The following is a 12,204-nucleotide window of genomic DNA, read 5'->3' on the forward strand; positions in this document are numbered from 1 at the left end:
GCGAGCGGGTTCTATTCAGTGGAGTATTGAACGTCGGCCCGCGTCTCCCAGGCGGCGACACCGACCGACGTCGGCGGCGAGCGCGAGCGTTGCAGTCGCAGGCTGGCCTTCCGTCCACCCTGTCTCGTCGGCTCGGCTCGCGCCCCAGTGCACTTCTTCGCGTCCTCCTCCGTTCGCCTCCCGGTGTTCGTCGTCGAGCACCGTCATTTCCGCCACAGCCGAGACATGTCGACCCTCCGCCAGCTCCTCGTCACTCTTCTTCTCCTTCCGCTCGCCGCAGCCACCGACACCGCCACCACCTCCACCCAAGAGAGACTCGGCCAGAAAGGTAATCCGCCCCGTCTTTTCACCCCCCAGCTTCATGGCCGAAGCCTTAACCACCCCCGAAGAAGTCGTCTGGTAACGCAACACCCTCTTGCTAAAAAAATTCGTTCGGGATGCCCGAGCCAACGTTTTTCGCGAAAAATCTGACGGTGGCACTGGTTTTCCTGAAATCGACTTCCAAGCTTTGAAAAGCTCTGGAAGTTGAGGCAATAATAGAAGAGAGTATACGTCTGCTTCAGACTACTGGTACATGGACTGTGTTTCGAGAGATAGGGATGATAACATCGGGCAAGTTGCTACTCTCTTTTTAGAGACTCACAAGTTTCAAACGGAAGTCATTTTAGCTTGAAGTCATGGTAACCCTGTTAATGCATCCTGCCTTATCCCTTCCTGAGGATTTTGATCGAATTCAGAGGTGATCTTAAACTTGCAGGCAGAAGCAATCACGTCCATCACGGCCTCGACTTTTCAGAGCTTTTTTGAGCTTTGGGGTTGATTTTACGAAATAACTAGTTGCTCCATCGTTATTTTCCGCATAGTGCTGAGAAAATTTCTGCTGCATGCACTAACCCTTTGTCTGTTCCTTTTTTTTTTTAACTATAAATGGAAATCAACATTCTCCAATCGACAAACCTGCGAACTTTGAGACGCTGTATCGTAAAAATAGCTTCGAACTTTAGCTAAAACTTTAATCGAAAGCTCTTCGTAAGAAGGTTACATCATGGTGACCTGTCACCTTTTCAGCCCCTCCTCAGTCCTTTTTGAGAGACTCGCTCTTCGTGTAGGATTTAGAAACTGAATTGGACGTATTTCTATTAAACGGAACTATGTGCATTATGACATGAGCCCTGAGACCCACTAGAATACACGCATAACAGGGCTCACGTCATAATGCACATAGTTCCGTTTGATAGAAATACGTCCAATTGAACTTCGAATCCTATCTGTTACGGAGAAGTGGCCCAGACTTACCGTGCCAGACTTTTTTCTCGGTTGTTTTAGGTTGAAGGAAGTCGACGGGGAAACGACCCCAAGGAATCTGAATTTCATCATTCTCAACCCCCCCCCCCCCCCCCCCCCCCGTTCCCCGTGAGAGCTAGAAGGGAGGTCCTAATTTTGAAAAGCGGGGTTTCTGTCATAATTTTGATATCATTGTATCAATATCAGAAAGCACACTGGAAAAAAAACAAACAAACATATTGTATCTAGAGGACAGACTCTTGAAAACATGGACAAGAAAAAATACTCTTGATTCAATCGGATTTTTGCTTGAATCAAAACGGAATTCGCTTAAATTAAGAGGCTTGGTTCTTGATTTAAGCTAGATTCTGATTGAATCAAGATTACTTTTTCTTGTCAATGTTTCTAAGAGTCGCTGGACTCTAGATCCAATGTGTTTTTTTTTTTTCCAGTGCAGAACAATTTTAACCAAAATCGACCCATTCGTGTCCGAAGTACCTAAGTATAACCTGTAAATGCGGGGGACAGAGCATCCCTCTGTAAAATCCTCGGTCGCTCGATTGAAGTAAAGGCCCGGAGAAAAATGTGTTTTTCTGGATAATTGACCTGAAGGAATCCGAATCTGACGGTGCTGAAGCACGCGCCCCCTCTCCCCCATTCCCAAGCCTGACATTAGGAACCTGATGGGGCTTTGGACAGTGGACAATCCTTCGACATGTGTCATTTTCAAGTTCAGCCTCCCTTCTTTCTATCGAGGAGACCTTGAGAGGGCTCGTAACTGTCAGATTCGGATCTCTTGGGGTTGATTGCCTTTCAAGACTGATTTTTTCCGGGCGTGCTCGTAAATTAAGTAATCCCTACATATTTCATCGAAGGGGGCTTTGATCCTCAAATTCAGAGGTTCATTTGTAGGGGATAGCCCGATTTTAGACTTAGTGGTAGGTATCGAATTAGGTGATACAGTTTCAGTACTTTCTGGTTTTTTTTAAAGTAATTTCCAAATTAAAGGTAGAACCCCCCCCCCCTCCCCCCTCCCCGGTAGCTCTCCCGGGGAGCCGGGAGGGGACCTTGTGGTTGATAAAATTTGGATTCCGTAGGATCAGTTCCAGCAATAGTGAAAGTCGAAAATCCACGCTCCTATGTACAACCCTGCAGATTTCTTGTCTCGCATATTGTTTTTGTATAAAACATGATGTATTTCTTGAAATTTTTAAGCACCCGTAGATTCTCGATCAAATGACCAGTACTTTTAATACTCGAATTTGTAAACTTTGCAACGCTGCACCGCCAAAATTAGCTTTGAGCCCTTGTTTAACTATGACAGCGCGATCGTCTCTTCGAAGGCTCTAATCGTGTTGACATATCAATGAAAGCTTTTCTTAAAGGGCAAAGCTTAAATGGCCCTTTTTTGAGGAGGCTCTCTCTCTCAGCAAACTTCCTCGTCGGACTTGCTTCTAAGTCATCCTCGTCGATCGATTTCTTACCCACGACTCAGGTCCCTCTCCGATTCCGAATGAAAATAAAAACAGTGGCGTGGCGTGCTTTGCGATATATCGATTGTTATGCCATTTAAACCTAAGGAAAAGGATCGATAAACAGGGTTTTCGCAGCGACAATCTTAATAATCGATTCTTTACCATAGGTTTAAATGGCATAACAATCGATATATCGTAAAGCACGCCACGTCACTGAATAAAAAAGCCTGTCCCATCAACCGCAATCTCGATCTGTCATCAGCAGTCTTAAAAGGCCGAGTCCCCTGTTTCAAACGCTTGTGGCTCCGATCCTAAGATCCTTCAAAGTTTTGATCTGTTTTGGAATATCAAAGAGAGAAAAGCAGCCAGCGGGCGATTATTGAAATTGATAAACGAAGCGATAGGCAAGGAAGACGTCGGAAGTACGAGCTATCCTACTGGTTGAAGTGGGTGCTCCTATAGACTAAAGAAGAAAATGATGGACTTACTTTAGGGTCTCTCGTGGGTTGCCGTGAGTTAATCTATGACCTACCTCCTTTGTCTATGGCAACCACCCGCTTCCACCAATAGGATTCCTCCGTATCCCTTTTGTCTTCGTTGTCTATAGCTTTGTCTATCAATTTCAATAGTCGACCCGCTGAACGTTTAACGCCGAATTCAAAAAAATACTCTCGAGTATTTTAATGAGGATTACATGGCCGGATTTACCTACTTGCCGCCCATGGGCCGCCTGTATTTTGCCGCCCTCTTCTCATTCATTTTGAAACATCAATAAAAACCATCAAGTGAACGTGCCGGAGGGAGAAGGGTGCATAAGACTAGTTCACTCGTGTTGGACACATTTTTTGCGTAAGCCCTGTCAACACTACTAGCAAAAGTTCACGGAACTTCGCGCGAAAGTTCAGTTCCGTAAACCTATCTCTGTGGGGACAATGCCTTTCATTTGTAAGAAATGAACTAAAAAAAATAAGAAAGAACAAACATAAATGTGGTTTAATAATCTTAACTTCCGCCGCCGTGCCGCGCTGACCAGACTGTATTTGGCGCAATGCGTGAAGTATTCATGTAGTCTTGTAGGCACTGTGCGTTTCACGCCGCGCCGACCGCTGTTGACCGCACTGTGTTTGACGCAATGCGTGAAGTATTCATGCAGTCTCGTAGGCGCTAATATGTGTTACCTGCCGACCGCCGGCCGCGTCGAGGGCTTCTCCTTTTCATCTCAAGTCCTCGTCATCATTTCTCTTTGCGCCGCGCCGCTCCAGGTCAAATTACGTGTTTGGTTTCTCTCTTAACTCAACTAATTAAAGGTGCCCATTCTTTGGTATCACCGAAATACGACAAAATTAGAAATTAATGAACTCTCAGGAAATGAGAGATTTTGTCACCTTTTCTTGTTAGTAATTTTTTTCTGAATCCGATTTTTTTCTACCTGCATTTAAAAAAATTGCAAAATTTGCCGCCCCCTAATTTTGCCGCCATGGGCCGCGGCCCATGTGGCCACCCCCTTAATCCGGCCCTGGATGGACTTACTTGAGGGTCTCTCGTGGGTTGCCGTTAGTTAGTCTATGACCTACCTCCTTTGTCAATGGCAACCACCCGCTAATAGGATTCTTCCATATCCCTTTTGTCTTCTTTGTCTATAGCTTTGTCTATCAATTTTAATAATCGACCCGCTGAACGTTTAACGCTGAACCCAAAAAAATACTCTGGAGTATTTTAATGAGGATTTTCGATAACGGTTTCCTCCTTGGGGTGAGTCACGTGTCGGTTTGATTCGTCATGTGAATGGAGTATGTATACCTAAAAGAACCAAATCTAAGCCTTTTTTGAGCCCATGCTTCGGATCATTCAGATGGGTAGGCACAACGCACGAGCCCTTTGACGATGGTGCGCGAAAAGCCCTCCGCGAATGGCTCAGCTCATCTCTGCGAGCGCCTACAAGTTTATCTATAGGCAACATTAACCACCTCTAAACACGAATTGTTGCATCGAGGTGTTCGTCATTAAAACTCCAATCGACCAGTTTAGTTTTTGCGTCTGACACATTAGTCGCATCACAATACCTACTGCTCTTTTCCCTTTGTGCGAAATGACCCGATGTACGGTAGTCGTGAATCGTAAGTTTAAATTTTTTAACGAACAAGATTTATATGGCAGTGCTCGCACCGCACAGCTCATGTACGTATTTTGACCGTGAAACTAGAATTGCCCCTATCTCGGTTGCTGTTCCTCAAAACTTCTGCATTTTCGTCATCCTTTGAGGATAAAATCCAGTAGACACCCCCTCCCCCCTTATAAAAAGGTGGCAAGTTTAGAAAGTCAGGAGATACTTGGTATTTGGGAGCTCAACTACTGAAAGTCAGAAGAAATATGTCCTTTTGTAATGTCCTGGACACAAATCCCCCTCCCCCATTTTAAAATCCGCCTTTGCTCCACAAAAAATTGTTTACCGTACGTATCATCGTATCTGGTGTTGTGAGGCTTTATACTGCCGTGTTAAGGAAGAACGCCGTATGAACATTTGAGAGTTGCCACATTTCTCCAGATAAAACATGTATTTTTGACGAAACCTATGTATATTTTTCCTCAAAATTTTCAGATGTTTTGATTAAATTGAATAAAAAATAGTCTCAAAAATTGGAAGAAAAATATTTACGATTTCCTCAATAAATTCGTATCTTATCAAAGGAAATTTGGCAACGCCTGGAGGTTCATACGGCGTTTTTCCTGAGCATGGACTGCCATAGCATTATGCTTTTCCTGTCTCCATTCCGCATTACTTAGACTCTCCTGACACAGCTCATTCAAATTTCTAGTGATGTTGTTTCATGATGTACCTGGAGACTGGCTTTTTTAAAGAACACGCGTAAATTGCGAAAAGATAATATTTTTGGCAACGTTTGAACTTGGTCCTCGCAGGTCAGGAGGTCTGTATAATGAGGTGAAATTGGGCCAGACTACAAGTTCTGTCTACATCATGCATTTCCTCACCAACATTTCATTTTTGAAACGGAAAGTACATCGTTGCTTAGGCTTAGACCGCGCAGGGCACAACTGATTTTCGTATTTTTACGTCAGCTTTTTTTGCAGCCAACGATATTCTCATCTATTTATTGGCTTTCAACTCATTTCCTCCTTAAAATTTTAAAAGAAAGCTATTTAATTTCGATTTTCCGATTTTTCTATCTTAGCACTTTTGTATTACAAAAAGATTTAAAGTTTTAAGAAGTCCCAATTTGACGCACCTAGTTCTAAAAATAATTCAAACGCTTCATAGAATCGTGGAGTACCTCATTTTGTCGCCAAAAGGGCATGCCTCTCAAATCTGCGTTTCCACATTTACAGACGTGGATGAGAAATAAACTCTCTTTAGCTGGTCTGCCTTTTAAACTTATCAATTGTCATTTACAATTTAAAAGTAATCGTATTGAACATGACCTTTGCAAATGTAGAGAACACTCGATTGTAGAATCCAAGATCAAGAATCATGTCTAGATATCTAGACTATCCCAGAAATTGTTTTTTCGCCTCGTCGTAACATCAATTTTTTTTTCTTCTAAGGGAAATCCTCGCTCCGAACTGAAGTGAGCTGATTTCCAAACAGCTTAGTCACAATGAATTTCAATATTTCAGTTTTTTTGGTTGCGTATTTCAGGCAAATGTCATACATAATCGCCCAATTCGTGAGACTAAAACGAGTGCGATATATTTCTGTACACTTCAAACCGCACGGCAAGTTGCAACCGTCTGTTATTGAGATTGCCTACCTATCGATTTGAAGGGGCCGCCGGCGTTATGATAAGATCGCTAAAAATGGCGAAAAATTAACAGCAATGTGTCGATCGAAAGTTGCCACTTTATTCCTGAGAAGCTGTCACTGAGGAGAGGTTTATTTTGCTTTCAATGGGTTTTTCCGTTCGTGAAATGTTGATTAGGGTGTTTCATTTCGGCTCGCGTACATAAATCAAATGTCCTTAAAATTGTATCATTGGAAGTTTTCTACGAAAATTTCTAATTATATTTTCGAAAAGGCAAAGAACAATCGTTCGAATTTTTTTGCAGTGACGATGTTAAATTATCCCTCAAAAAATAAAATATGTCAGAAAATACATAACGTCGCAAATCAAGATCAGTCGTTTTGCAATTTAAACACCGTCGTGAGGCCATGTAAAAACGTCTAATAAATTATTTCAAGTACCTATTCCATTTTCTCATAGAAAACTTGCTCACCCGTGAAAAGGAAGTACTGATGAATGGAATCGAATCTTTAATCTCTTTATTGAGTATTTAATAATAATCTTGAAAATATATTTGTCTAATAGGTAAATCTTTCTGCATTGGTTATATTTTGCAAGAGAACTGATTTATACTGCAGCTCTGTTTGTTGACTATGCACAATTGCAAAATGCCCTATTGAAAATCTTAGCGAAAACAGATAGATCCTCAGGGGCGTATTACGTTGCGAAACCCGACCACTTAGCTTCACCGGACACTTTTCTTTTCATGTGCAAGAATAGCAGCATATTTTTCGCTGAAAATGTCGGGCGGACTCTTCTTCTAATTGAGAAGATTTTGCAGAATTTCCAATGCAAAACATGCAATCGTCATTACCTTTGCAGGAAAATAGTTGGTTACTGAAACTTGAAGTTTTTTTTTCTATGCGATCAAGATTCTATGGCTCTGATCGCTTCAAATTTCGCTTTCATTAGCTAATTTTCATAAACATTTTTTGCCTTTCTGCCCCCTCCAGCAGTGGACAAAACAAGCCTAATTTTTTTTTTACTGCCTAAATTGAGGACATCGAAAGTAAAACCTGCTGTAGGTGTACTGTGAACTGATTTTAGATCGCCCCAAAAATGTCATTTTCTGCTTCTCTCAAGGAGAATAGAACATATCAACTGCGCACAGTGGATCGAGTCAGTCGGAGAGGTCGGACATGATGTAAAAAGTTTAAAAGCGTATATCTTCATTAATATGAAATGTTGGTGTTGTGAAAGTAGTTTCATTGGTTTCCTCGTAAAGTTTTCTTCAAAAACAACCCTTAAAATTTAAAATTGTGCCGTGATCAAAGACATAAAGACGGAGCACTAAAAGCAAAAAATGAAGCCTCTAGAGCTTCTTTTCAATCACCTCTACTATTGGCTAGAGGATTGGCGGCGAAATCGGGACAAGTTTGAATTCAAATGTAGGGCGGGAACTAATAAATAAAATTGCGGAAACAAAGTATTTTAGGTTGATTTTTGCCCAAATTCAGGTACACACTCATATTTTTTTAACTTTAGGTTAGTTTCAGTCCGTCGTCGACCGATTAATTTCATTTGGGAGTAACGTTGATCTAGAACTGTAACGGCCTGTTTGAACCTGCAGAACCACCATGAGCAGAAGAAAAAGTAACTTTATCTGAGATTACTGCCTGTTACCGAGCAAAAGTAGGTGTATTATATTAGGACGCAGACCGAACTTTCTTAGTATATTCGTTTTAGGAATTTAAAATACGTTTCAAAGAAGAAATGTGCAAAAATCAAGAGGACAAGTTCAAATCAAATTTCCGTTTGCCGCCATGGATTCCCGCGCTCATTTACACACTCACACAAGCGCGCAGCGCCGAACCTAGCTTCACTTTTTCCCCGTGCTTTTAGATACGAGCGCTCCGTCTTTATGTCTTTGGCCGTGATAGACGTAAAATTTTACAATTTTTGTGAAAAATTTCATGTCCGCGACCTCTCCTATTGACTCGATACACTGTGCGGCGTAAGTCCGTAATCGTGTATCTCGTTTACGGTGTCTGAAAATCTCCGCTTCTGCGTGATTTCTTTAAAGGAGAACAAATTGACATCATTCCTTGAAATTTTCGCAGAATTTTCTTCGCACAGAGAGGAAAAATCACGGCAGATTTAAAGAATTGCCGTTTTAGTAGTTTTCCGTCTGAAAAATGAAGATGGTATGACAGGAAGTCTGCGACGTCGCAAACTGAGTTATGTGATTGCCGACTTACACCGTCGATATACTTATGAACTAATGGATCACTAGACAAGGTACGAATTTAAGCATTCCGATACATGTTTCTTAACCAAAATTTCACGTAGAACACGATTCGCGCAACGAAAATTACTGAAACCAACTCCTAACGAAGATATTAACCTTTTCATTTCACATTGGTTACGAGGAATTTGAACTGCCCGCTCACAAGAAACTCAAAACTCTACGCGAGTCAAATCGCGCACTTCAACGGTCTCAGCAAGTTTCTTAATCGAGCAATATTCATTTCCCACCATGTGTTGCTCGAACTATAGGCAATTTGCTATAGCTGAGCCAAAGCGACAAGATTGAGGTTGCCAGATTTTTACATCGCGCAGAGACTATCATGATAACGCTTAGCGCGCGATGTGAATCACGTAGAGCATTGAGTTTTCATGAGCGGGTGGTTTGAATTCACGCATCAAGAATCATTAAATATCGTTGTGAGGAGTTGATTTCGATAATTTTCATTGTGCGCATCGTGCTCTACGTGAAATTTTGGTTACGGAACATATATCAGGGTGCTGAAATTCGTACCTTGTCTAGTGGTCCATTATGGATTTTTTCTACAAATAAATAGTCAAACTAGAGTATGGGTTTTGCGTTTTACGTGTGTACGTGCTTAACGTGGTCATTCAAAAGAACTTCTTAATTATTGTTATCCCTCACTGTACTCCCCTTTATACCCTTCGCCCATTAAAAATCCTCAGCTCGCCGTTGGCGAACTCATTCAGCCGTTTCTGTGGCATGTATACATAGCATTGGATTAAAAGAATAAGAACGACATTTCCTCTAATGATTTTTTTTTAACCATTCAGCTCCTTATTCAGGAACTAGAATATACATCCTCTAATGATGCCAGTGAGAATAAATCGATTTACATGGTTTTTGCACGTATCTTTCGGAACGTTTTCACGAAGGCTTAGTTCTAATGAAGTTTTGTTCATTTCGCCCCGACCGAAAGATTCTTACGAAGAAATTGCGACATTATCGGGAGAGTTGACAAAAGTCGTGCCGTAGTCAGTCTTTTTGCTAAATAATTCCTCCCTTGATGAGCTTCGTTGTTTTCCGAGCGTGTTCCTTTGTCCTCGGTCGTGTAATTAAGGAAAGATTATTTCATCGCATTGGGTCGATCAAAGAGGCCAATATGAAGCTTAGTGGTGGTATTTAATCATTCGAACCATTAGGTACGATTTTTTCTCTTTCAAATAATGTTACCTAATTTCATTTACTCGTGAACAGCTAAAATTCAACATGGTCGGTGGAATCCCTCGGATCCCTCGTATTTCTGCCCATAGTCCCCTCAAAGACCCTGTTTTTTTTAATGAACGAGGGAGTTGATTTTAGTCGAAACCATCGGCGCTACCCGTGCAACGACAAACCAGAAACTGCCAAGGAAAGCAGTTTTCTCGTGACGATGGACTCTATACTCTATATTTCTCAGTACTGTAACGGCGCGTGCACGTGATAGGCGACCCTCCCCCCCCCCTTCCCCCCATTTTTAGAATTCTTTTTTCCATTTTAAGTGATTTTTCAGCATGAAAACAACCAGAAATTGCGTCTCAGCAGTAACTAATTTTCAAAAATTTTCTTTTGGACACGGAGAAAAAACTTCGTGCGTGGGACCTGAAGTTTAGGTCATATGGATTTCTGAAGTTTTCGGATCGAACATCTGAACACTTTAGGTTCAGCTGCTGAGGTTTGGATCACACATCTGAAACTTCAGTTCTTACATCTGAAGTACTTCGGTTTTCACATCCGAAAAACTTCGGTTCTCACATCCGAAACTGAAGTTTCAGATGTGTGATCCGAACCTCGACAGCTAGACCTAAAGTGTTCAGATGCTCAATCCGAAAACTTCAGAGATCCATATGACCTAAACTTCAGGTCCCATGCACGAGGTTTTTTTCTCCGTGGAGGACCCACCCCCTCGAGATCTCCCCCCCCCCCTTTTCTTCCAAAATTCGCCCTCCCCAAAATTTCAGCCTACTTGCCGCCACTGTCCTAGTTTGGCCAAATATTGAATCCGCTGCTCTTGCTTGCAACTAAAAAACTTTCGTTGTCACAACTAAAATTTTACTCGGCGTAAACAAGCGCTCCTCGTGAGTATTCTTCCCTCAGCACAATCAGGGAGTGCCCAAAGTAAACTTTTTTTGTGACGATGAACTTGAACTTTCTCAGTGTGCTCAAATCACTAGTATCTTGCTTTCAGTGGCGTGGCGTGCTTTGCAATATATCGATTGATCGACCATTTAAACCCATGAAAAAGTATCGATAAACAGCGTGTTCGCACCGAACACCTCAATAATCGATTATTTACCACAGCTTCAAGTAGGGGCATATCGATAGATCGCAAAGCACGCCATGTCACTGCTTGCTTTTGCTCTCGCTCAAGACAAGGAAACTTTCCTCACCCCAGCTAAGATTTTACCCTGCGACATCATTAGCTTCTTCGACGCAGCGAGTATTTTCCTCATCTCGTACCAGTACCCACGTGCTGAGAAAATTTGTTTTTTCTCGTGACAATGAACTTGATATTTCGCAGTGTCGTTCGACCACCAAATGGTCACCTTTCAGTCAAAGTATCACAAGCGCCATGCGACGTCTAAAATTTTCCGCCGCCATTTTATTTTTTTACAGAAAAATCGATCAACGAAACCGACCGAAAATGTCACTGAATTTTCTCCGTGCTACCGATAAAATTCAGCGAAATCTCCAAACAGATTCAACCAACAATTTTCTGTTTAAAAATAAATGGCGGCGGAAATTTTGAAACGTCGCATGGCGCTTGTGATACCTACTTAGGCCGGAAGGTGCACTGAAAAACAAAACTCCGGCCTCGAAAGCCGTACTTACGGGCTATATAGACGTACCGTCCGCGTTCCAGGCTCAGATGCCGAAAGTTCCGGGCGCAGCATCCGGAGCAATCAAAGCTACGGCTCCAGCACCAGGAACCTTCGGCTTCTGAACCCGGAATGGACAGTATGTCTATGTAGCCCGTATAACTTTTTTTTTCAGTGTGACAAAATCTCCTGCTCCCCAAGTAGCATTTTTCAACTGAAAAATCGCGATTTGTTACGATTTTGTCGGCGATAAAATCGCCAAGATCATGAACATCTGAGCGATTATCCTCGATCTTGTTGCAATAAAATCGCGATTTCATCGCCCGGCAATTTATCGCGATATCATCGCAACAAAAATCACGATATATGGCGATTTAATCTCGGTTTTATTGACGAAAATTGATCGCAATTTTATCGAACAAAAAATTGCGATGTACAGCGATTTAATCGCCATAAATCGCCATTTTTTCTTCGATAATATTGCGATAAATTGCCACCGATATAATCGCGATAATCAAGCGATAAAATCGCTATTTATCGCGATCACTGCTACTTGGGTCTTGCAGGAACTTGATTTTTCGGGT

At 42.0% G+C, this 12,204-nt stretch overlaps 1 protein-coding gene across 1 annotated transcript in view; it reads left to right on the forward strand.

Moving 5' to 3' along the window:
• Positions 1-12,204, forward strand: part of LOC109034332 (uncharacterized protein CG3556) — a 42,201-nt gene continuing 29,997 nt past the window's right edge. Inside the window, exon 1 of the mRNA XM_019047413.2 lies at positions 1-328. Coding sequence (XP_018902958.1) covers positions 226-328 — 103 coding nt within the window. The 5' untranslated portion in view covers positions 1-225. The remainder of the gene's footprint in view (positions 329-12,204) is intronic.

This window comes from Bemisia tabaci, chromosome 4, assembly GCF_918797505.1.
Source record: "Bemisia tabaci chromosome 4, PGI_BMITA_v3".
Classification (NCBI taxonomy): Eukaryota; Metazoa; Arthropoda; class Insecta; order Hemiptera; family Aleyrodidae; genus Bemisia; species Bemisia tabaci.